The sequence below is a fragment of the Zootoca vivipara genome, chromosome 6, assembly GCF_965207765.1.
Source record: "Zootoca vivipara chromosome 6, rZooViv2.hap1.1, whole genome shotgun sequence".
NCBI lineage: Eukaryota > Metazoa > Chordata > Lepidosauria > Squamata > Lacertidae > Zootoca > Zootoca vivipara.
In genome coordinates, this window is record NC_142589.1 from 94,754,576 (window position 1) to 94,780,254 (window position 25,679).

At 49.9% G+C, this 25,679-nt stretch overlaps 1 protein-coding gene across 3 annotated transcripts; it reads left to right on the top strand.

The window, feature by feature from the left end:
- The first annotated feature begins 3,280 nt into the window (after positions 1 to 3,280).
- Positions 3,281 to 24,326, top strand: MBD3 (methyl-CpG binding domain protein 3). Of its 3 annotated transcripts, none has more exons than XM_035120470.3 (7): positions 3,281 to 3,381; positions 12,664 to 12,823; positions 15,412 to 15,549; positions 17,418 to 17,508; positions 20,008 to 20,185; positions 20,942 to 21,145; positions 22,044 to 24,326. In XM_035120470.3, exons 1-6 carry the CDS (start codon positions 3,308 to 3,310, stop codon positions 21,138 to 21,140), a joined length of 840 nt encoding a protein of 279 aa, XP_034976361.2. In that variant the 5' UTR covers positions 3,281 to 3,307; the 3' UTR covers positions 21,141 to 21,145; positions 22,044 to 24,326. The 3 variants fall into 3 exon arrangements, with proteins under 3 accessions (XP_034976361.2, XP_034976359.1, XP_034976360.1); XM_035120468.3 differs by lacking the exon at positions 3,281 to 3,381 and adding an exon at positions 4,915 to 5,521; XM_035120469.3 differs by lacking the exon at positions 3,281 to 3,381 and adding an exon at positions 5,044 to 5,425.
- The last annotated feature ends 1,353 nt before the right edge of the window (positions 24,327 to 25,679 follow it).

The window sequence follows — 25,679 nt, forward strand, 5'->3', positions numbered from 1 at the left end:
AATTTTTTTTATTTTGTTCCATTAATCCAGAATGGGGGAGAAATCTCTGGGACCCTCGCAGCACTGAAGGACTCCAACTCCCATCAGCCCCTGCACCCAGAATGGCCCGTAGTCAGGAAGTTCTAAGCCAGCAATGTTTGGAGAGACATTTTCCCACCCAGAGGCAGATTTAGGAGAGCGTGGCGCCTAAAATGGGGGTGAGGGTTATAGGGAGGCTCTCAGGCCCACGACCCAAAGCAGCTCTGCATCATCGGCCCCTTAGGTGTTTTACCCAGGATGCACTTTTGCCTTGCACACACGGAGGAGTGTGTGCAAAAAATCTTTTGCGGGGCTGAGAAGCCCCAACCACGGTTGCACCCCATTTTAATATATATATATTTTTACATATGCTAGGATTTGTCTATCTTTCAGCAGCCTGCTGGACAGGGGTGGGGTGGGGTGGAGAGATGGAGGGGGAGAGAGGTGCCCCTCTCCCCACGGCTGGCCTGTGACCCCTTTAGAGTTCTCCCCCAGTCCCGGGGAACGTGACCCACAACAGAAAAGAAAAAGATATCCCAACCTTGCTCTGAAATCCAGTTGGCTTACAACAAGCCTGCAAGGTAGGCCAGTAGCGACGTATTGCAGGAGGAGGAGTGTGACCTGCAAAAAATTAGGAAGCCTCGAGTCACGTCGCGGGGAGGCCGCTGGGTGCTGCCAAACGGCACCCCGGCAATTAGCCCTCCTGCCTGGCACGGCCCTTGGGAGTTGTAGTTCGGCAGCACCTGGTGGACTAAAGGCTTCCCCCACATGAAATTCAAGGCAAGAGCTTGGCGATTTCATGGCTTTTTTGCCTTTTAAAAACCTGGCTATAAGAGTTGAGAGATCACCTCTGGGAATCGTAGCTCAGTGTCGGAGCACCTGGGAGTTGTAGCTCAGAGCTTGCTTTGCATTCAGAAGGCGCCAATTTCGATACATAGATGTACATCGGACTTGTAAAAGGACGCATAACCTTTTCAAAGAGCTTATTTGTGAATTTTAAAAGTCAACATTGCTTGAACGAAGGGAAGGGGGTCTATTTTATGCCCTAGAGGAGGGGGGTCTATTTTATTCCTAGAGATGGAGGGTACGACATGCCCCCCCTCATTTGGGACCCAGGCACATGGTTTCCCACACACACACCCCCCCAAAAAATCCTGGGAACTTGTGGAGTTTGCTGGGAATTGTAGCTCAGTGAGGCTGAAACTACAGTTCCCAGGATTCTTTTGTCCGTTAAATGTTGGGTTGGAACGCAGCTTAGGAGTTTATTACGTCTTCCTCTGCCGAGTTGAGGGCGACGCTTTTGCAAATTCGGGGGTCGCCAGGCGAGATGTGGAAGTATACCACTGTCCTATCACGAAAGCTATTTTTTTTAAAAAAAATTGTTTTTAAAAAAGACAATTTTCCTGTTTTGGAGCATTTCTATACATAATTTATAGTGTTATTCCATCATGTCAAGGCCAAGTCATTCCTAAATTGCGATGCGTACAATTTACGAATTGCCAGAGCGCTCCGAATAAGCATGTCTACTTGGAAGTAAGTTCCATTCCACTTTTTCCTCCAGGGATGAGCATCTCGCCTTCAGCTGAGATTCTTGCATTTTCAGTGGGGTTGGACTAGATGACCTAGGGGGTCCCCTTCCAACTCTGCCATTCTAGGATTCTACGATTCTCTGAAGTAAGCAAACCTGGGATGCAACTCCAAAGGGCTTACTTTTGAGTAGCACTGTAAAAGAGTCCCAGAAAGCCTTTCACATTCTTTCATATTCTGAGTTGCATTTGTGCTTCTATTGCAACATTTAGAGGTAATAATAAGAATAACAACAAGTATTAAATTAATTAAATTAAACACCTAATGGAAACTGTGGGTTTTGCCAATATTTAGGGGTTTTTTCATATTTCAAAACGTGAAAATCCAGACACACAGGCTTTTTTAAAATAAAAAAAAATTGGCTCAACAGCCAAAATTTTATTTTTATTTTAAGAAGCTTTTTTTAAAAAAGGAGAATTGCCAAAAACAGTTTCCGACGGCAGAATCAGGAAAAATCATGGATGTATGGCAACCCTAACCAATATTGAGCTGGTCAAGGTTAAGCGGAAGGAGAATTTGCACCTCGTATAGGAAAGACAGAAATTCACTAGGTTAAGCGGGTCCCCCCTCTTAGCACCGCAATGGTATGCGCTTGGAGAGAAAACCTCACCTGTTGAATTTCTTCCTGCTTTGATTGCACAGGAGCCCTAAAAAAAGGGGGGTATTGTATATTAGGTGAAAATGCTTTTTTTTAAAAAGGGGGGTGCAGTATAGAAACTTTGGGCTTCTCTTTCACACCTGGGGGTTTCCGTTCAATTAAATCACACTCTTAAGGAGCCCCACTTAAATGATTGGCCCTCAAATTCAGTGGGTCTACTCTGTGCAGCTAGGATGGGAAATTCACCAGGTTAAGCCACCCCCCCACCTCTTAGCACTGGGATGGTTTGCCCTTGGAGAGGAAACCTCACCTGTTGAACTGATGGATCACGTGTTGAACTCCTTCCTGCCCTAAAAAGAGAGAGAGAAATGTTGCATACAGGTGAAACTCGGGAAATTAGAATATTGTCAAAAAGTGCATTTATTTCAGTAATGCAACTTAAAAGGTGAAAGCAATATATAGATGCATGACATGCAAAGCAGGTATGTCAAGATTTTATTTGTTGTAATTGTAATTATTTGTCATTAGGCGGGTCAATTGTAAATGGAATGGGATGAATGAAATGTAATAGCGATGTTTGTTTTTGTATTATGGTAACTATTTGTTTTATTACTGTGGAATTTCCAAAAGAAAGCATTTGTCAAAATTATAAGAAAAAATAAAAAGTTGCATTACTGAAATAAATGCACTTTTTGACGATATTCTAATTTTCCGAGTTTCACCTGTATTAGGTGGGAAGTATTTTTGGTTGGGGGGCGCAGAACAGAAACGTGGGGGGCTTCTCTCCCACTTTGGGGGGGGGGTCCCATTCCATTAAAGTGACAACAAGGAGCCCCACTGAATTCAGTGGGTCCGTGCAGGTGTCAGCTCCTAGCCCCCATTCTTAGGGGAGGAGGTTTTAAAAAAAAAAAAGAGTGGGGTGCTTCTCGCCCCCCATCCCATCCCACCTTATTGCTTCTTCTCCCCACCCCACCCCCTCGGGGCTGGCCGGCTGGCTAGCTGGTTGCCGTGGGGCGGGGCTTGTGGGGCGGAGAGGGGCGGGGGTCGCGTGCTTTGGGACCACGTGGCGGCCTCTCGACTGCCGGGGGTGGGGGGGCGAGGAAGATGGCCAAGGCGCCGGGGGGAGCTGGGGGGCCGAGAGGAGGAGGAGGAGGGGGCCCCCGGTGCCCTCCTTTGGGGTGAGCTTGCAATATCTTGGGGGGCGCGCGGGGAGGCACTTTTGCAAGCGGGGGGGGGGGTCACGCATTGCATGCATGCATGCAAAGGGGGCGAAGGTCCCGCTGCTAACAATGGGGTCAGTGTGGGTCACCGTGCATGCAAGGGGAGGGGGGGATCTTGCAAAAGTGGGGGTCCGGGGTGGGTCGGGAGGGAGCTTGGAGGGCAGGGGGTGGGTCGGGGGAGCGTGATATGGGGCAGGTGGGTGTTACTGGGAGGGAGGGGAGTTGCAAGGGATCCAGGGCAAGGGATATGGGGGTCAGATCTAGGGGGCAGAGGCTTGTTTTGGAGGTGGGGCTGCTGCTAAGGGGGGTGGGGTGCTATAGGGGAAGGAGATGGGGGCTGTGGGGTGGAAGCAAGAGGGCAGGGCTGGGGGGCTGCTATGGGGAGAGGGAACAGGTGGGTGGGGGAAGCTGGTGGGGGTGAAATGTTAGGGGGGTCTGGCAAGGGTTCGGGGGCGGGCGATGGGATCTGTGGGGCAGAGAAGGGAAAGGGGAGGTTAGGGGGCGGAGGGAGGGGCTCCCTTTGAGCCAAGGGGGCAGTTAGGGGGCGACAGAGGTATAGGGAGATGTGGGGTGAAGGGTTCGGTTCATAAGGGGGTGTTTAACATCAAGGGGGCTAGGGAAGAGTTCTGGGGAGGAGCCATAGGGGGCGGGGTGGTGGTTTGGGCGGGGAGGTGTGGGGTGGACCAGCCCTATAGGGTGGCTGTGGGGATTCCAGAAGAGCCATAATCATCATCATTAATTGAATTTAGATATGGGGAGAAGAGGAGGCTTGCCATGGGGCGAGGGTTTTTGGTTTTTTTAGTGCGAGTGGCAGGGAGCCGGGGGCCGCATTCACACGTTCTGGGTTTTCGCGTCGAGCGGAAGAATATTGCGCGCGGGAACAGAGCGAGGCGGAACCCTCGGAACACGTGCCCGGCTTTTTAATCGGAGGGGGGGTCTTATGCGGGGGAAAAGCGAGACGCACGTGTCGAGAGCGTGTCCCGACGTTGAATACGTGTCGAGCATTTTTATGCGGAGAGACGGGGCGGGGGGGACTTGTCTTCGTGTGTCACCACGTCGTACACGCGTGTCCTGCCTTTTCATGGGGAGGGAAAAGGCGAAACTCGTCTTCGGGCGTTGTTGGTTGCGTTCCGACGTTGTCGGACTTTTGCCTTAATGGGAAGAGGCTTTGTTCACGCGCGTCGGGGCATTTTGTTGTGATCGGGTGTCGAGCTTTTTATTCCCGGTGTGTATTGGGGGGGGGGAGAGTGTGTGTTTTCGTTCCGCGTTCACGTGTCTTTGGCGAGACACGCGTTTTCCCTTCCTGAGGGAAAACACCTGGGGACTATATTTCCTCCCTGGAGCGGAGGGATACCGCCTTCGAAAAAGTGCGTTTCGCCTCGAGCGAATTGGCGGGAATCAAGGCGGACGCTTTAGAACTTTTTTAAAAAACTAGCTCGCCAACGGCTTCCCGTGCGCGCGCTTTCCCCCGCTCTCGCCCACGGCGGGGGGGGGGGCAAGTTAACGCGAGAGGATGGAACAGAGCAGCTTGAGGATCGCGCGCGGGACGATGAATGGAGCCGCCGCGGTGAGCCAATGGGGGCCGAAGCGCGACGCACCCACGCACGGCGCGACGTTCCGTGCGTCGGTCGCGTAAGGCAGCGCAGCGCCCCCTTCCGAGCAGGTGGAGGAGCGCTTGGGGGGGATGCGGGCGTGATTGACAGCTCGCTTTTTTCCCGGGGAACGTTCCATTCCCTTGAGCAGCCGGCGGAGGCGCCTTTGCAAGCAGCAGCAGCAGCAGCAGCGAGCCTAGCTTGGCCTTGCAAGCCCGAGCGGACCTTTCAGTCGCCTGCAGCAAGCAAGCAAGCAGAGCCAGCCAGCCAAGCCCAGCGCCAGCCGCAACCCTGGCAGGGAGAGAGCACGGAGCTGCCAGGCAGGCAGGGGCCAGAGGAGGAGGAGGAGGAGGCTGGGCCGAGCCCGATCCCGACCCGCCGGGCCTCATGGAAGCTATGGATCGGAAGAGGTGGGAGTGCTCAGCCCTCCCGCAGGGATGGAAAAGGGAAGAAGTGACCAGGAAATCGGGGCTCTCCGCTGGCAAGAGTGATGTCTATTATTATAGGTGAATGTGCCACGGCGGAAGGAGGTGGGGGGGCCGGGAGGAAGGAGGGTGGGGGGGTTGGAGGGGGGGTACGCTGCCTGCAGCCGGCCTTTCTTCCTGCCTGCTTCCTCGCTGCTGTCGCAAAAGGCGCTGTGAAGACATCACACAGACAACCGTGGACATGCCCTTTCGCTGCACCACTGCCTGGCAGCACCTCGGTGCATGGCGCGGGGTGTGTGTGTGTGATCTGCTTGCCGCTTGCTTATGCAAGAAGGGGGTCCTGCGGCGGGGGAACCCCGGTTTGCACTGGCACGGATCGGAGCTGGGAGGCGTTGCTGCTTGTAGGGGGGGGGGAGGCCGCAAGTGACAGTCCCGTTGCGAGTCGCTGCCACCCAGTGCTAGTTTTGATTTTGCAAAAGATTGGGGGGGGAGCAGGCAGGTTGGGGGTGAGTTTGAGATTGAATGGGCACCCTATTGAATTTTTTGCGGGAGGGGGGGGAGAATACGTGGATTATTGCCTGTGTGTGCTTTAGATGGTTGCAACCCCGTTGCACTGGTGTTGGGAGGGGTGAGTGGGAATATTTTATTTATTTTTGCATTGAGGTTACGGGGTGCCTGCATTGGATGAGGGGTGTCTCTGATGCACACGAACCCCCCCACCCTTGGCAACGTAAACACAGATCTTGTTAGTCTAGAAAATCGTGGCTCTGCTGCATGGGAGCACTGTGACAGTTCGTGAACCTTTAACATAGCAACGGACTGACAGATGGATGCAGGAAATAATAAGGCCCACCCCACCCCGGTGCTTCTTGCACCGAGGTTTATTATTGGGGGGGGGGAGTCAGGAACAGAACCCCTGTTGCAGCCAAGTTCTGGGTATTAGAAAGGAGGAATGCAGCCCTTTGAAATGAAATTAAAAATTGGGAAGCTGCTTGTCGCTGAGGATTGCCTCCCAGTTATTGGCTCCCTTGGCAGGTGAGGGTCTTTGGGGAGGGGGCTGAATGGTTCATAGGTGTCACATTTCCACAGCCAACCTGGGGTGGATTGTTTTGTTGGGGAGCGGGTCTCTCAAAATACTATTGCATCCAGGTTTTTGGGGGGTGGGGTGGTTGGGACTGCAGCTGTCACAGGTTAGATATGTGGTTGTGCAGACTTACAGGTGTGCTGTGGGGCATTGGGGGGGTGGGTCCTGTCCAATAAGAACCATTATAGCCAGCAGGGCAGTAGAAGCAATTTCAGCTGGTTCTTTATTGGGGGGTGGGGGTGGAGTGTCAGCCTGTTGCATAGATGTCTGTTAAAGAGCATCTTCCTTGGCTGAAGGAAATTGAATATGAGCAAATAGCATAGTTTCCTGTTGTTTACATGGGGGGGGGGCATGCAATGTTTTGCCTGCACAGGAAACTTTAGGTGGGTGGTGGGGGCTGCCTTGGATATGCTTTTGCCAGTTTGAAGCAATGTTTGTTCCGGCTAACCGCGGCATTCATGCAACAATCATGTTGTTTGTTCCAAGGTCGGTCATGTTTTCTAGCCCAGAGTGCCTTTTGCACCGCGGCAAAGCACTTGCGAACCCCTCTCTATCCTCCAGCCCACGTATAAGCATTTGAGTTGGGAGGGACCCCCAAGGGTCATCAAGTCCAACCCCCTGCAAAGCAGGAATCTCGGCTAAAGCATCCATGACGGGTGGCCATCCAACCTCTGCTCGGAAACCTCCAAGGAAGCAGAGTCCTCAGCCTCCAGGGAGGAACCATTCCACTGTCTCTTACTGTCAGAAATTTCTTCCTGGTGTCAAGTCGGAATCTCTTTTCTTGTCACTTGGAGCTCTGGGTTCGAGTCCTGCCCTCCAGAGCAGGAGAAAAAACAAGCTTGCTCCCTCTTCCGTGTGGCAGCCCTTGAGATATTGGAAGATGGCTCTCCTCTCTCCTCTCAGGCTCCTCTTTCCCAGGCTAAGCATCCCCAGCTCCCTCAACCGTTCCTCATCAGGCTTGGTTTCCAGAACCTTGACCATCTCGGTCACCCTCCTCTGCCCTGCTTGTCAACATCCATCTTAAATTGTGACGCCCAGAACTGAACACAGTATTCCAGGTGTGCTCTGACCAAGACAAAAAAGAGAAGGAAGGTATGACAATAAATATTGGGGACAGGTAAGCCCCCACCCTGCAAAATCTATCACAAGATGTGGCAACACATTTGGGTGGCAATGTGTGTCTACTTGGTGGGGGGGCTCAAAACATTTTAAAGGGGGGCCATACTGTCCAGCATTTCTCCTGTGAAAATAGGGACGTCCTATTCCATTCCCTCCAAAGTTTCTCCCGTCAAAATAGAGACATCCTATTCCATCCCCTCCAATGTTTCTCCCATGAAAATAGGGACGTCCTATTCCATCCCCTCCAACATTTCTCCCGTGAAAATAGGGACGTCCTATTCCATCCCCTCCAACATTTCTCCTATGAAAAGAGGGATGTCCTATTCCATCTCCTCCAACATTTCTCCCATGAAAATAGGGACGTCCTATTCCATCCCCTCCAACATTTCTCCCGTGAAAATAGGGACGTCCTATTCCATCCCCTCCAACATTTCTCCTATGAAAATAGGGACGTCCTATTCCATCCCCTCCAACATTTCTCCCATGAAAATAGGGACGTCCTATTCCATCCCCTCCAACATTTCTCCCATGAAAATGTTACCTTTCTCATCACTTGAAGCCATGGGTTCGAGTCTTACCCTCCGGAGCGGGAGAAAACATGCTTCCTCCATCTCCCACATGACAGCCTTTCGGATATCGGAAGATGACTCTCCTCTCCAGGCTCAGTTTCCAGACCCTTGACCATCTCGGTTGCTCTCCTCTGCACACCTTCCAGCTTGTCAACATCCCCCTTTAAATTGTGGTGCCCAGAACTGGACACAATATTTGAGGAGGGTGGAAAGCGGGACTGGCGAGGGGAGTAGCCTGGGAAAGTGCCTTGAGGGCTGGATAAGGGGGCCCGGAAGCCCACGTTCGCCAGCAGCTTTTCCTTTGCACATCAAAACTTAAAATTCAAAACTTAGGAATTCGCTTCCACAGGAGGCAGCAAGGAGGATTGGGCAAATTCTTGGAGGCAGCTGGTGGCTACTAGCTAGGATGGAGACCTTTGGAGCCCCAAAGCACTTAAAAGATTAGGGTGCATCCCATATCTATCGTATTTCTCCATGTATAAGAAGGGCCGTATTTTTTTGAACCCCAAATTAAGAAATCAGTATTTTAAACATCAGAGAGAATAACTTTGAGGGTTGGGGTTTTTTTTGTGGGGGGGAGGTCGCCTAAAGTTGTTAGAAAATATGAAAATTCAAAATATAAGCAGTCCTAAAACCGTAAAATAGAACTTATTTTCCCCAAAAAAACTTTTGTTACTGATTTTCACTTTTTGAAATATGGCAACGCTAACCCGGACCAATTCAGAGGTCTAAATAGAATTCAAATAGGATTCAGAGGTCTAAAGAAGAAGAAGAATTTGTACCCTGGCCATTTGACTGGGTTGCAATAAAAATATTGAGTCCCCAATCTGTACTTTATAGGCAGTTATATAGGTATTCCTTTTCCTGACTGCTTTTGTCGTCACGGCCTAGCACAATAGAGATTATTTGGATGTGATTTGGGAGCCCGGCATAGACGGGAAAACTCTGCATGCCGTCGATTCTGGTCTTGTGTTTTTGGACCTAGAACAGGGGCTGTGGGAGCTCTTTGCATCCTGGGGGGGCCACTTTTCCTTCCTGTCAGCCTCCTGAGGGCCGCATGCCAGCCAGCGGTGGGCAGGGCAAAGGCTTGCAATTTTTGCCTTTGCCCAGTACAATTTTCATGCCGGGGGCGGGGGGGGGGCTGCATGGAGCCTTTCCCAGAACCCTCTGCAAGGGCTTTCCTTGCAAAAAGAAAGTTTTGAAACGGCCCCTCTGCATAATCCATTGTTTAATTCTCAGGGGTTTTTTTGCAGTGGCGGGGGGGGGGGGTGTTCTTGAAAAAAGCAAGCCCTTTGCATGGGCTTTTTTCTTTCTTTTCCAGGCTCTAAAAAATGTCTGGTGTCTGGAGCTAGAAAGGGGAGGTGCAACGAAGCTGGCTTTTATTGATAATAGGAGCCGGGATCCATTTACAAAACCTTTTTTTTCCCCTTCCTCACTAAAGAGGGAAACAAAGAGATTTTTGCTTGCCCGTGCAGAGTTGGACATATGGAAGTTTGTTTGGGCACCTTGAATAGGGGCTGCATTCATCTTAATCTCCCGCCCCGTGCTCCCAAAAGTCTGCGTTTGCAAGTTGAGCGCCTTAAATAAAAGAGTGAAAGAATTGCAGGGGAGGGGGAAAGGCCTCCCCCTTTTTATATTTCGTTCCTCGGCGGCTGGGGCAAGCTATTGAATACCTCACAAAGCGAGCGTACTTTGAGGAGCAGGAGGGGAGCATGCAGAATCGTTTCTCAGCTGCTTTCTCCTTTTTTCTTCCTTTACAATAAAAACAACCTTGGTTGTGGTTGCCGGGGGGGGGGGAGAGTCACGCAGGCAAAAGTCGCTTTGCGCTTGCTTTTCACAAAGGGGAGACATTCTCTCGCTACGACGGGAGGCTTCTCTCTCCTGCCGCAGCTTCAGAGTTGTGCGGGTTTCGAGTTTCGGAGGCTTTTTATGCATTTTTATTTTTGCAGGCGCTGAAATTTTGCATTTGCTCGGCTTTTCGTGGGGTGTGTGTGGGTGTGCCTAGGGGGTTGTGAATTGATAGCTCCGGAAACAGCATTGGAAATTCAGCTTGTTGGGAAAGTTGGATCGGTCCTAGGAGGTCAGCTGCCCACACATCCTTGGATCCTGACTGTTCTCACACACACAAGATTCCATCCCGTAGAATTCTCTCTGTTCTACAGTGGCAACCTTGGTTCTCAAACCGAATCCATTCCGGAAATTCCGTTCCAAAACCAAGGCGCACCATTCCCCATAGAAAGCAATGATGCAGAATGGATTAAGTCTGTTCCAGGCTTTTAAAAACAACCCCTAAAACAGCAATTGAACATGGATTTTACTATCTAACGAGACCGTTGGCCCATAAAATGGAAGTGATCATCTATGTATTGTACTATAAAATAAATAAGGCAGTATTGTAGATGATAAATACTAAAATTGTCAATTTTTTTCCTTCCCTGCGCTGATGACTGTCATTGTTTGGATTGGGGGGGGCGGCTTTTATCCATTTCCGCAGTCACACAATCAATCAGTAGCTGAACTGGGTTCCACACAGTCACAAAAGCAAATTAGTTGGAAAAAGCCTCAAAAGCAAAACACAAAATAAAGAGCAAAAAACAAAAGCGCCAAACTTAATCAGTTCCAGAAGTCCATTTGACTTCCAAAACCAAGGTCCAGCTTGGAAACAATAGCTGTAATGGATGTTCAGCTTCCAAAAAACGTTTGGAAACCGGAACACTTGCTTCCAGGTTTTCGGAGTTTGAGAGCCAAAGTGTTTGAGAACCAAGGTACCACTGTATTTTATCTGCACCCTCGGAATGAATTTCAGGAACGAAAATGCTCTCTTTTATTTGTGCAGCCTAGCAGGAGCAGCGAACGACATTAAAGCGAATCGTCACTGCTTGTCTTCGCTTCCCCCCCGCTCACCGCTGTGAATGATATTCCAACGTTATGAATGGTCCATGTCACCATTAAACTAGGTGCCAAATGTTTCCTTAAAACTAAGATTTCAGCTCTGTGTCTGTGCTCAGCCTTGTGATATACTGATATATACCACGATGTCCGAAATAAGGATGGAACTAGGAAGGTATTGGCTGGCTTCATGGTTTTTTTCCTGCTTTGTGATTTTTGCATAGCACACACAAACATCATAATTCACAATAGATTCCCAGGTCAAAAATTATGAAACGGATGAAGTCACAAAAGGACTTCAAACCAGTTTTGGACGCAGTGTTAGAAACTCAGGATATATAAACTGGGCTCCTTAAACGAAGGCCGCCATCACCAAAACAGAATGTCCAGTTGCCGCTTTGGGGCAAGACGGCTCAAAAGTCTTATTTTTCAAAGGATGGACTGTGGTTGATTCTTGGTTAAACATCTAGCTAGTTCAGAGGACAACCTTGAGCTAGGTTAAGAGCTTTGAAAGATGAAAAGTCGCTTAATACATGGAAAGTCTGCATATGGTTGCAATTGAAATTGTTCTACCCATGTTGCAAATCTTATTATCAAAATGTACAGACTTTCATCTGTTTGCAAAAGCCATTGAACAAAAGCCATTGAAACAGCTCGACACACAGCAAATGCTTCGAGCGGTTTTCCCCAAATTCAGCTGAAAAATGCAACTTTGATTTGCTCCTTCCAAACAGCGGGAAGCCTGTAAATTGTGGTAATAAACCTCATTTGGAATGATTTCAATTGCAAATGTATATATTGGCCTATCCCACTGCTTTTTAAATGTGACGTGGGCCATTCGGAACGTGAATTCTACAGGATGGGGGTCAAAGTGTGACAAAACGGTCCAGATCCGAGGATCCCCAGGCATGTGCCTCCAGATGGTGGAGACGTCAGGCGCCTGGGCATCTTCACTTGGTCGCAAGTGGCCGATAGCCAGGTGCAAAATGCGCCTGGCCCCTGGCTAATTTCAAACAATGGCTCTCTCCGCAATCTCCCTCCGCCAGTTGCTTTAGCGGTAAAGCACTTCTCTTTCGCGCTTGTGGGTTTTGAGTCCACCTGCCAGAGGGATATAGGGATTGGATGTGACCCTCCGTGCCTTTTCCCCCTGGCCCCTGGGACTCCCACCCCCTCACAGGGCCTGCTCCTCTGCTTTTGGCTGGCTGGAACCAGCGATAGTTCCTCTTGCTCGCTGGACAAGGGTTTGGTGTCCAGAAACCTCGTTTTGTGCCTCCGGGGTGTCTCCCGTTGCAAAAAAAAAAAAGGTAAGAGCCTCACCCGAATTTGCCTATGGCCCTGCCCTCTAGAGAGACACGGCTCTCAGAAAATTCCCTGTGATGGGGATTTGGCCCCTGAGACGGAAGAGGTTTCCTCCTATTTCTTTGCTCTGCGGCTGTGTTGTTTTCGTAGGGCAGCTGTGCCCCGAACAGATTTTCTTTCCCCGCACCCGGTTTGCCCTCGTGCTAACGCCCCCAGAAGCCATAATTCCTCTCCCTCCCCGCCCCTCTTTTTTTTTCCCCCAGCCCGAGCGGGAAGAAATTCCGGAGCAAGCCGCAGCTGGCCCGTTACCTGGGCAATTCCATGGACCTGAGCACCTTCGACTTCCGGACGGGAAAGATGCTCATGAGCAAAGTCAACAAGAACAGGCAGCGGATGCGCTATGACTGCTCCAGCCAGGCCAAGGTGAGCCCCTTAGCGCTTGACCAGGGATCCCCAGACTTACCCGCCTTCGGGCCGGAGGGCGGGGGAGTGCGCGCGCAGTGGGCCGGAGGGTGGGGGAGTGCGCGCCAGTGCGCATGCGCACACCCCGGAAGAATTGCCGAAAATTGTGCGCATGCGTATGGACCTCCCCCGACCCGGAAGTGCACCGGAAATGACCTCTTCTGGGTCGGGAGAGGCCCATACGCATGCACAGAAACGATTTTCGGCAATTTTTTTCAGATCTGGAAGTGCGCCGCCGCGCAGCGCGCCGCAAGAGGCGGCAGCGGGGGTCGTCGCGGGCCGGATTGGGAGGCCAATTGGGCCACATCTGGCCCGGGGGGCGTAGTCTGGGGACCCCTGCGCTTGACCCTCCCCGTGCCAGCCTCCCATAGGCCTTTTGTGCGAAAGGCAGCCCTGCTACGCTGCAGGCGACGCAAAAAAAAAATCCAACTTGTTCCGTTAGGGCAAGGAGGCTTAACTTCTGCAATCTCCATAAATCTTCACTCTGCTCCTCTCGAGGAGGAGGAGATTTGGGGAGGACTTGGGGCACGCACATGGGGCTGGGGTTTCGTTACCCAAGCACAAATCTTCCCGCTGTGCCAAGAAATGCACTTTGTCGTCTCTGTTCCGGAAGAACGGGGCCTTCTCTGCAGTGGCTCCCCATTTGTGAGATGCCTGGCGCCTTCATTGCACACCTTGAGGCGCCAGGCAAAAACGTTCCTTTTTAACCAGGCCTTGGGTTGATCTGATTGACATCTAACACCCTATTAGAATGCGGTTCTTTTTGGGGGGGGGGAGGGTTATTGCTTTTGGTTTTATTTTATATGTTGTGGTCTTGTTTGTGAACCGCCCCTAGACCTCCGGGTTAGTTGTCGTTTAGTCGTTTAGTTGTGTCCGCCTCTTCGTGACCCCATGGACCAGAGCACGCCAGGCCCTCCTGTCTTGCACTGCCTCCCGCAGTTTGGTCAGACTCATGTTCGTAGCTTCGAGAACACTGTCCAACCATCTCGTCCTCTGTCGTCCCCTTCTCCTAGTGCCCTCCATCTTTCCCAACATCAGGGTCTTTTCCAAGGATTCTTCTCTTCTCATGAGGTGGCCAAAGTATTGGAGCCTCAGCTTCACGATCTGTCCTTCCAGGGAGCACTCAGGGCTGATTTCCTTAAGAATGGAGAGGTTTGATCTTCTAGCAGTCCATGGGACTCTCAAGAGTCTCCTCCAGCACCACAATTCAAAAGCATCAATTCTTCGGCGATCAGCCTTCTTTATGGTCCAGCTCTCACTTCCATACATCACTACTGGGAAAACCATAGCTTTAACTATACGGACCTTTGTCGGCAAGGTGATGTCTCTGCTTTTTAAGATGCTGTCTAGGTTTGTCATTGCTTTTCTCCCAAGAAGCAGGCGTCTTTTAATTTCGTGACTGCTGTCACCATCTGCAGTGATCAAGGAGCCCAAGAAGGTGAAATCTCTCACTGCCTCCATTTCTTCCCCTTCTATTTGCCAGGAGGTGATGGGACCAGTGGCCATGATCTTGGTTTTTTTGATGTTGAGCTTCAGACCATATTTTGCGCTCTCCTCTTTCACCCTCCGTAAAAGGTTCTTTAATTCCTCCTCACTTTCTGCCATCAAGGTTGTGTCATCTGCATATCTGAGGTTGTTGATATTTCTTCCGGCAATCTTAATTCCGGCTTGGGATTCATCTAGTCCAGCCTTTCGCATGATGTATTCTGCATATAAGTTAAATAAGCAGGGAGACAATATACAACCTTGTCATACTCCTTTCCCAATTTTGAACCAATCAGTTGTTCCATATCCAGTTCTAACTGTAGCTTCTTGTCCCACATAGAGATTTCTCAGGAGACAGATGAGGTGATCAGGCACTCCCATTTCTTTAAGAACTTGCCATAGTTTGCTGTGGTCGACACAGTCAAAGGCTTTTGCATAGTCAAAGGCTTTTGCATAGACCTCCGGGTATAAGGCAGTGTATAAATTGAATGAAGGAATGAATAACGTTTGAAAACTGAAGATCAAAGGGCGGTCGGCAAAATCCATTGAAAAAAATGGAGACGTGCGCCTCGGAAGCCGTTCGACTTCCAAGACACGTTTGAAAACGGACGCATTCACTTCCAGTTTGCCAGTGTTTGGGTTCCGAATTGTTTGTCAACGGAGACGTTCGAGAGCCGAGGTTCCGCTCTAAAATCCAATGGCTATAAGTTTAGTTTGGGGGTGGTATCGAACACCAGCCAGATCAAATCAAAGAAACAAGGAATATTTGTGTGACAGGAAAGCGGGACTTACGTTCACATTTGGTGGGGGTGTAAATATGTACGTTTTATTTTTATTCTATTTTATGCAAAGTTTGTTTAAGGAGATGACAGAAAAACCACTGGGTTAAAAGCTGACCGAAAGTCCAGAGGCAGCATTATTATTATTATTATCGATTTACGACGGGGTGGAAGGTTCACAGGCTAGAAGGGCTTGCTCGCAAGTTTATCGACATTTGCATGAGTTTAGGAAGTGGGAAGGGCCTTTTTCGCTCTGTTGGAGTCACCTGCCTCTTCTGTTTTCAGGGCAAACCCGACCTGAACACGGCGCTCCCCGTCCGGCAGACGGCTTCGATCTTCAAGCAGCCCGTCACCAAGATCACCAACCACCCGAGCAATAAAGTCAAGACGGACCCCCAAAAGGCAGTTGATCAACCCCGCCAGGTAAGCGGGTCCTGTTGCAGGACACCTGCGTGCTATGTATTCAGTGGGTCTGTGTTTGCCTGAGCTGGAGTCTGGATCAGGGGGTCAGCAAACCTTTTCAGCAGGGGGCCGGTCCACTGTCCCTCAGACCTTGTGGGGGCCGGACTATATTTTTTGGGGGGGTGGTGTGGAATGAACGAATTCCTATGCCCCACAAATAACCCAAAGATGCATTTTAAATAAAAGGACACATTCTATTCATGTAAAAACACGCTGATTCCCAGACCGTCCGCAGTCCGCATTGAGAAGGCAATTGGGCCGGATCTGGCCCCCAGGCCTTAGTTTGCCTCCCCATGGCCTGGACCAGGCACCCCCAAACTCGGCCCTCCAGATGTTTTGGGACTACAGCTCCCATCATCCCTGACCACTGGTCCTGTTAGCCAGGGATGATGGGAGTTGTAGTCCCAAAACATCTGGAGGGCCGAGTTTGGGGGTGCCTGGTCTGGACTAAGGATTCTGAGCTCCCTTGTTCTGATTCGATACATGACGTCCAATCACAGGACATTTTCAGGATTTGGGCCTCTGCCATTGGCCCCATTGAACTCTTGAGTTGTGATTCACGTTGGGAGTGGGAGTGGCCCAGACTTCCAGGAATGCATATAAGCAGTTGTTGTGCCCCTGTTGCCCCGTTATGTAAACGGGTCCTGGTGAGGGACATATTGTGCGAAAGGGAAACTTTATTTAGGCGGATAGAACTCTATCGTCACATGTGTTTTCTTGCCTTTGAAGATGTCTAGGGCCTCTTGGTCTTCTTTTTTCCACCCCTCTAGTGGGGAACTTCAGACCCAGGGACCAGATGCAGCCCCAGATGGCTCCCAGTACGTTTCCGAGCACAATTCAAAGTGTTGGTGCTGACCCTGAAAGCCCTAAACGGCCTCAAAGGCCCAGTAGACTTGAAGGAGCGTCTCCACCCCAGACACTGAGGTCCAGCACTGAGGGCCTTCTGGCGGTTCCCTCCCTGCGAGAAGCGAGGTTACAGGGAACCAGGCGGCAGAGGGCCTTCTCGGTGGTGGCGCCCGCCCTGTGGAACGCCCTCCCATCAGATGTCAAGGAGATAAACAAATATCTGACTTTTAGAAGACATCTGAAGGCAGCTCTGTGTAGGAAAGTTTTTAATGTTTTATTATGTTTTTAATAGTAAGAGCTGTTCGGCAGTGGAATTTGCTACCAAGGAGTGTGGTGGAGTCTCCTCCTTTGGAGGTCTTTAAGCAGAGGCTTGACAGGCATATGTCAAGAATGCTTTGATGGTGTTTCCTGCTTGGCAGGGGGTTGGACTGGATGGCCCTTGTGGTCTCTTCCAACTCTATGATTCTATGACTACAGATGTTACAGAATCAGAAAAGGGTCGGTAGTGTTTATTTCACGTGATTAGCATTCCTCTCGTTTGCAATGAAACCTCAAAGCTGTTAACGAAAAGGATCGTTAGTGGTTCTCTTAAAGCTATTGTCGTTCCAAACCGTTAAATCTTTTCCCCTTCCCTTTTACCCATAAAATCCAACTGGCATGCAAGTCGTAGTTAATAATTTTAAATAAATGACACTTGGAAAGGATTTTCTCTGGCTGAGAGCCAGCATTGGACTGTGTACATGTGTAGACTTAAAAGCACATGGCTTCTCCCCACCTGCACCCAAAAAAAGAAAGAACCGTGGGAAATATAGTTTTCTACTCGCACAGCTACAGTTCCAAGTGCCCTTAACAAACAACACTTTCCCATGTGCTTTTTAATGTGTGGGCAGCTGATGTTTTTGTGCCCGTCGTGATGTTCAGAGAAATGTGCTTAACGGGCCGTTCTTTTTCTCTTTCCCTCCTTTCTCTCCTCCTCTCCCCAGCTCTTCTGGGAGAAGAAGCTGAGCGGCCTGAATGCCTTCGATATCGCAGAGGAGCTGGTGAAAACCATGGACCTCCCGAAAGGTTTGCAAGGTACTGCGCACCTTTTTGATCGCTGCAAATACCTCGTCCAGCATCCTGGGGTCAAGTAAATACCATCAGAGGGAATATAATAATAATAAACATTTATTATTTATACCCCGCCCATCTGGCTGCGTTTCCCCAGCCACTCTGGCCAGCTCCCAACAAAATATTTTGCTGGTAAAATCTTAATACTGACAACCAGGTGAAGGTTTTGTTTTTTGAATAATAAATTTTCTGAGTCATTTTTACAGTTATATCAAAAACGACTGATTTGGTTATACAATTAGAAATACATAGGCCGATGATGATGAAATTATGGTGAGGTTTAATAAGTTAACTGTTTACATTTGGACAACTTTTCTGCTGTACTTTATTGGAAGGAGAAAAACAATCATTTCCTTAATAACAATTTAAACAATTTATTTAACTAAAACAATAACATGATAGCGTATGTATCCATGTTTGTTAACTGGTGTGGTTAAATGGGTTTTTAAAAAAAAAAAAAAAAAACTTAGACACACATGAAAAACTTAAAACAAATCCTTATTTCCCGATGAATAGCCTTTGGACTATAACTTAAATAGGAAACTATATTTAGAAAGATTTTTCCTCCAAAAGCATTTTATTTTTAAAATCTGATTTAAATTTTTAAAAAATCCAATTATTATTTTTTAAAAAATCATTTTTTATTTTTTTTAAAAAATAACCATTGATTTTTATCCACCCTGATTACTATAAACCTATATCAATGCCAGTTCCGCAGATCCAAGTGGCCAAAACGGGCTAAGCTGATGGTGGTCCGAAACAGCTATCGGCTTTAGTACCGTGTTTCCCCTATTTTAAGACGTAGCCATAAAATAAGCTGCAGCGGGATTTTTAAGCATTTGCGAAATATAGGCCATGCCCTGAAAATAAGCCATACCTCCGCACTGCGCGTAGAGAGACTGCTGAGCGCCCCAGCCATCCAGTGGGACCCAGCACAATGGCCGCAGCAGGAGGAGGAGGAGGTGGCCTGCCGCGTCGGCGACCAGCAGCACCGCGCAGAGCTCCCCGAGCCTCCTGCCACGTTGCTGCTGCTGGCTCCCGGAGGCTTGGGGCGCGGCGCTGCTGGGCGCCTACCTGGCAGGCTGCCTTCGGGATCCAACAGCAGCAACGCAAGAGGAGGAGGAGGAGGCCTGCCAGGTCGGCGCCCAGTAGTGCTGCGTGGAGTGCCCCCAGCCTCCAGGAGCCAGCAGCAGGAACGAGTCCGAGGATTAACTTCACGAAAGAAGATTCCACCTCAACATTAGGAAGAACTTCCTGACAGTAAGAGCTGTTCGGCAGTGGAATTTGCTGCCAAGGAGTGTGGTGGAGTCTCCTTCTTTGGAGGTCTTTAAGCGGAGGCTTGACAGCCATCTGTCATGAATGCTTTGATGGTGTTTCCTGCTTGGCAGGGGGTTGGACTGGATGGCCCTTGTGGTCTCTTCCAACTCTATGATTCTATGATCTCGCCGGCTTCCTCCGTCCCCTTGTTTTTTGGGTTGATGAGTTGGTTTGGAGAGGCAGGCAGCAGAAAGAGTGAGTGTGTGTGTGAGAGAGGGGGGGGGACAAGCCCTCCCTTGCCGGCCAGGGGGTGGGAGAAAGGTCCCAGATTTTCAAGGTTCCCCCTCCTCCCTCTCCAAGTTTAATGGGTGTTTGGTGGCGGCGGCGTTATCCCCTGTCCGCCGATGTGAACCAGAGGAGAAGAGCAAGAGCTGTGAAGATGAGAGGAGGTGGAACAATGAGTTTATAGTGGAATGCCACCCTCCAGTGGCAATTTTGACAATTCGTCATTGCAGGCTGTCTCTTAAAGGGAGACCTTCACAGCCTCCACTCCCACACTTCCTTCTCATTTAATTAGACACAGGAGCACGGGTGGGGGGGGCTAGGTCCTCGCCATTCGGAGGTGAGAAAGCGAGCGAGGCAACGGAGCAGGGAGGGGACACGTTTGTTCAAGCGGGGCGGGGGAGGAAACCCACCCGATTGCTTCTGGGAGTCATTTAAAGCCACAGCGTCCCCTGGTAAAAGGTTGAGATTTCTTCACCATCCCTGTTTACTTGCTACAGCCTTTCGCTTTCTTCCCCTGTGTCCTGCCAGGTTGGCCCCTGATCCTGTTATGGCACTTAAAGTCTTTATTGGGCGGGTAATGAGACAACTTTATAGGGACAGGAAAAGGCTGGATCTTCCTGGAACTTTTTCTTTCTTCTGCCGCCGTCTGTGCGGCAGGAGGAGGCAGGCGCCTGGAACCATGCAGTACTTAACGGTAATTAAAAAAATAAGACACTCCCCCCCCCCGAAAATAAGCCATTGAGTAAAATAAATATAAGACAGTCTTAAAATAGGGGAAAGACGGGTAACGTTTTGAAACTTGGCCTGGCCTACGATAGTCTCTGACCAGGGGTGTTCTAGGCGGGCAAGGCCTCGCCCCCGTCAGCAGCCCTGCAGTGACCGCTTGCCCCCTGTCTCCTCTGGCACCCTTTCCCCACACAGGCGTGGGGCCCGGCTGCACCGACGAGACCCTCCTCTCGGCCATTGCCAGCGCCCTGCACACCAGCACTATGCCCATCACTGGGCAGCTCTCTGCCGCTGTGGAGAAGAACCCCGGAGTCTGGCTCAACACTTCCCAGCCCCTCTGCAAAGCCTTCATGGTGACCGATGAGGACATCAGGTCAGTGAGGCTCCCTGGAGTAGGGAAAGGTTCTTTCTCTCTCTCTCTCTCTCTTCCTTTATCTCTCTCTCCCCCTTTCTTTCTCACTCCCCCTATTTATCTCTCTGTCTCTGTCTTTATCTTGATCTCTCCCTCTTTCTTTATCTCTCTCTCTTTCTCCCTTTTGTTATCTCTCCCTGTTTATCTCTTCTTTCTTTCTTTCTTTCTTTCTTTCTTTCTTTCTTTCTTTCTTTCTTTCTTTTTCTCTTTCTTTCTTTCTTTCTTTTTCTCTTTCTCTCTCCCTTTCTCTCTGTCTCTTTATCTCTCCCTCTTTCTTTCTCCCCCTTTTTCTCTCTATTTCTATTTTTTATCTATTTTCTCTTTTTATCTCTCTTTCTCTCTCCCCCCTTTCTTTCTCTCTCTTTATTTATCTCTCTCCCCCCTTCCTTCCTTCCTTCCTTTCTCTCTCTCTTATCCTCTCTCTCTTTCACAATTACTACTACTACTACTACTATTCAATCTCTGCAATATCCTTGTTGAGCTGAGCTGGCCTTAACTGCGCCCAGTATTCCAACCGCCAACCTTTTCTTCCTCTTGTGGCCGTTTCTGTTCTTGCTCCTTGAGGGTCCCATCTCCTTGACCGCAAAGGGGTCTCCGCACAGGTCTCCCAGGCATGCGGCGGAAAACGCAGAGCAGCTGCCGAGACAGGCGGTTGTGGAGAGGGGGGCTATGCCACTGTCCCCCAGCCTCATTCAGCTTTCCTTCCCTCCGCAACAGGAAACAGGAAGAGCTCGTACAGCAGGTACGGAAGAGGCTAGAAGACGCTCTGATGGCTGACATGCTCGCTCACGTAGAGGAGATCGCGAGGGACGGCGAGGCGCCCGAGGAGAAGGCCTTGGGGGACGAAGACGGGGAGGAAGAAGAGGAGGAGGAGGAGGAGGACGTGGATCGCGGGCCGGAGGTGGAGAGCGTATAGTCCAGGTAACAATACCCTCAGTTGCTCCAAGGGAAACTCTGTAGCTCCGTGGCAGAGCAGGCAGGCAGGAAAGAAAGACTTCTTCCATGTCTGAATCCCTAGAGGGCTGCTGCCAGTCAGTGCAAGCCAGGGTCCGCAGCTCCCTTGACCAATTGTGTTATTTCTGCGGCAGCCCTGTGGGTCTCAGGAGCCCAGTTATGCCCCCCCCCTTCCCCACAGAGCTGGCAGCCCCTCACCCTTTTCTGAACACCCTCCCTTGTGGAGTGTTCCCTCGGCCTCCTCTCCTTGGGAGTCCTCCGGGCAGCCGCTGGTCTCTGAGCTGCCCCAAAGAGAGGTGCCTCCTCACGCTGCCCCACAGGGGCCTGGGAAGAGGATGCCCCCAGCCTCAGTGGCCCAACGGAGACCGGACAAAGGTGGACGTGAGGCCAGCAGCTTGCCTAGGGGGGGAGGCAGCAGCGGGCGCTGCCAGGCCTGCATGGCGGAAAGGCTCCCCTTCAGCACCGGGCACTCAGCTCCCAGGCTGGCATTGCAGACAGCAAGCACAGGAAAGGCTGCTTGCCTGACCGGCCTCCCACTAGTCTGTCCACTCCCAACAGCAAGGGCTGGCGGACTGGCTGGCTGGGCTCCCTCACCCACTAGGTTGGTTACTCCGAGGCCGCCCCAGCTCCTGGCACCCAGCACCCCCTGGCCAGCCCCAGAGGCACCGTTCGCCTGCGGAGCTTGTAGCCAGGGCTGCTGCAACAAACAGCCATGCAAACCTTTGGGCAGCAGAGATGCGAGTGGGCATAGGAGGAGGGAGGGAGGGAAAGAGGGTCGGAGGCCAGTGTTGCAGACCCAAAATGTTTAAACAAGGTGCTAGTCCTCTGTGATGGATCAAGTCTCTTTCTATCTCTCTTCCTTCAGGGAGTCCCTCTTGAGAATCCTAGCCTTTCCTCGCTCCGCGATGGGGCGAGCTTGCCATCGGACAGCATCGCATGCCATCTCCGCAGCCGCCTGGAGGTGCCTCCAGCCTCCGGTCGTCTTCAGCCTTTATTTGCCGGAAGCTTGAGAATCCAGTGGCTCAGTAGATCCTGGCTAGCTTGAAGATGGACTTTACTAAAATCCGTACTCTTTCTCTCTCTCTCTTCTCTCTCTCAACCCACCCCCACCACCAATTGTTATTTTCTCAAGTGTTAACAGGGAAGGAACTCGGAGAAACTCCAAACATGAACTACTCCATCTTTTATTTCCAGGGCAGCGATGCAATTTGCCCTGGTGGTGGCTGTTTTTAATTATTAATTAGCAGACACGTACCCAAACTTAACGTCCTCTTTCAGCTTAAGGTAGAGGCACCGTTTTTAAATGGGAACCACCTGTCCCATACTTTGTTTGTTTGCTTCAGTTGTAGATAATCCTTCCTTCTGCGAAAGCTTGCCATGGGATTTTTGTGTGTGCGTTGGTGTGTTTCCATCTGACTTGGGGGGGGAGGGCATTTTCAAGACTTGTCCGGTCTTCCCAGAGGTGTAACGGGGGGGGGGTCCTTCCCATAGGAAGGGAACGATAACCGTCTCGGGGGGCCCAAAAGCTGCCAGACGTTTTGTGTGGATCTCTCAAAAGTGCAGACATTTGGGGTTACACACACAAAGTCCATTTATCCAGTGGCAATGTCGGAGGGACCCATTTGGAGAAAACTTTCGTAAGCTTAAAGGTGCTGTATCATTTGTGTTTTTAATGACCAGTGCATTGCGAGGGCGGTATATACTGACCTCTCCAAATCCGTTTTACTAGATTCAAATCATTTGCTTGGGGGTGGGGCAGGTGGGGGGCCTTTTTTGCTCCTCGCACGCAATTAGAAGCAATAGATTGAAAGTGCCGCTTGTCCTTGGAAGAGGGGAGCTGAGCTCATCCGGTTTTGCAGCGATGCAGAATCTGCCTTATTAGACGTGTTCAGCATCGTACACGGAGTAAACCTCACAACACAAAGCTGTCACAAAATTGGGCTTGCTTGGAATTAGCGCAACGCTTGCGCCGAGGAGCCGGCACGTCGCCGTGCAAAACCATGCAAAAATCTGCAGGTTTTAATTGCACCGTTGCTGTACAATAATCTGTAGGTTTTAATGGCACTGTTGCCGTGCAGAAATATTTGGGTTTAAATTGCACCGTTGCTGTGCAGAAATCTGGGTTTTAATCGCACCGTTGCCATGCAGAAATCTGTTGGTTTTAATCGCACCGTTGCAAAAGTCTGTGGGTTTTACTTTTTACCCGCGCTTGTTCTGAACCTATTTAAACCATTGCTTTCTGGAGCCACACACAAGGACGGGAACCTGTGGCGGAAAATCCTGGCTTGTTTTTGCCGCCCGGGACCCATGCAGTTTTCAGCTTTGGTTCAGCGTAGCACCTGCCCCCTCCCGCAATCCCATCTCCAGTGCTGGGGTTTTTTGCCATCCCACCTGCCAGCTCCACATTGGTGCTTCCAAACCACTTATGGGATTGTTTCTGTGGGGCTCCGCACTGCACCCGGTTCATTGACCATCCCTGCTACTGAATTTTGTCCATTTCGGTGTGTGTGTGTGTGTGTGTGTGTGTGTGTGTGTGTGTGTGTGTGTGTGTCAGTGTCATAATCCCAGAAGCGCGAATTTTCACTCCGTTCCGAAGCAGTTTTTGAAGACTCCCTTTTGGGTAGGGGAAGTTAGGAGAGGCACATTCTTACAATGGAGGGATTTACCCGTTTTGTACACACACAAATGCCTGTCTTTCCTTTCCTCCTCCCTCTCCTTTTTTTTCTCCACCTGCGGTTCCACCTTTTCAGGTAACTCCATGCAAAGCTTCTCCTTTTAAGGTTTCGCCGGAAGTAAAAACGGCACCGCGAGCTTCTCTCGCTCCCTGCGATGTTGCCATAGCAGAAACCTTGTTCCTGCCGCACGGACAGGAACTTTTGCGGTGTCTGGTCACTACCCGGTGGTCCCCGTCCGAAGCGAGTTTCTTTTATTCCTCGAAGCGACTTTTCTCTCTACTGCTTTTGCGGGGTGGGGTATAGTGCGGGGTTTTGCAGCTTTTAGAAATTTCGCGGCAATTCAGGAGCCCCTTCTCTTCCCCCCCCCTCGCCTCCTTAGCACTAACTGATGGTGTCCTTTCAGCCGTGATCATATTTGTAATATTTGTTTGGGGGGGACTATTAGTTTTGTAATTAAAAAGGGAAAAAGAAAACACTGTTTTCCGTACCTTCTTCCCGTCTGTTTCTTTTAACGCTTGGCAAGAAAACATCGAGCTTGAATGCAAGCTGTTTTGCGACCTCAAGGCTGTGGAGTTGGAAAAGGATTGGGAGGTGGAGGAACGTCGCTGAGAAAAGGATCAAGCATCTTGCCTTCTAAAAAATTTGCCGCAACTGCTCTTGTGATCTCCTCCTGGCGCTCAGGAAATCTCTGTACCCGCTGGGCTTTTGCTCAATGAGGTGGTAGAACAGTTCACCACTTTCCCCATTTGGAAATAATAATAATAATAAGTGTTGGAAGGAGGAAGTTGGGAAGAGTGTCACTCTGTGCTTTTTCCAAGGCTCGGATTAATTCTACCAGATCTGCATTTCCCCCAGATCACTTAGAAAGCTCACTCTTTGCTTTTCCCCTTCCTTGGGTGGGTGCAGCTGATCCAGTGAAGTAGCGGGGGGAATCCCAAACGTTTGGCACCCTCCACGAGGGGTTTCACTTTTAATTTGTATTCCGCCTTAAGGCGGTTTGCAAGCTGCAAACAAAATAAACGGCAAGGATTGTGTACATTGTACCGGTAGTACAGTGGTACCTCGGTTTATGAACACAATTGGTTCAGGAAGTCTGTTCATAAACTGAAGCGTTCATAAACGGAAGCGAACTTTCCCATTGAAAGTAATGGAAAGTGAATTAATCCGTTCCAGATGGGTCTGCGGCGTTCGTAAACCGAAAGTTCGTAAACCGAGGTGTTCATAAACCGAGGTTCCACTGTAGAGGTGAAACACTGAAAATTAGAATATCGTCGAAGAATGCATTTATTTCAGTAACGCAACATAAAAGGCGAAACCAATATCTGAGATAGATGCATGACATGCAAAGCAAGATATGCCAAGCCTTTATTTGTTGTAATTATTTGTCGTTAGGCAGGTCAATTATAAATGGAATGTAATTAATGAAATATAATAGCAATGTTTATTTTTATATTATTGTAACTAATTGTTTTATTACTGTGGAATTTCCAAAAGAAAGCCTTTGTAACAATTAAAAGAAAAAGAAAAAATAATAAGTAGCATTACTGAAATAAATGCTCTTTTCGACGATATTCTAATTTTCCGAGTTTCACCTGTATAATAAAGACTGGGGGGGGGGATTTGTGGACTATTTGAAATGTCACTGTACATGTAGAAACTCGCTAGCAAGATTAAACCAGGCATAGGCAAACTCTGCCCTCCAGCTGTTTTTGGGACTACAATTCCCATCATCCCTGACCACTGGTCCTGTTAGCTAGGGATGATGGGGGTTGTAGTCCCAAAACATCTGGCAGGCCGGAGTTTGCCTACGCCTGACTTAAACCAAA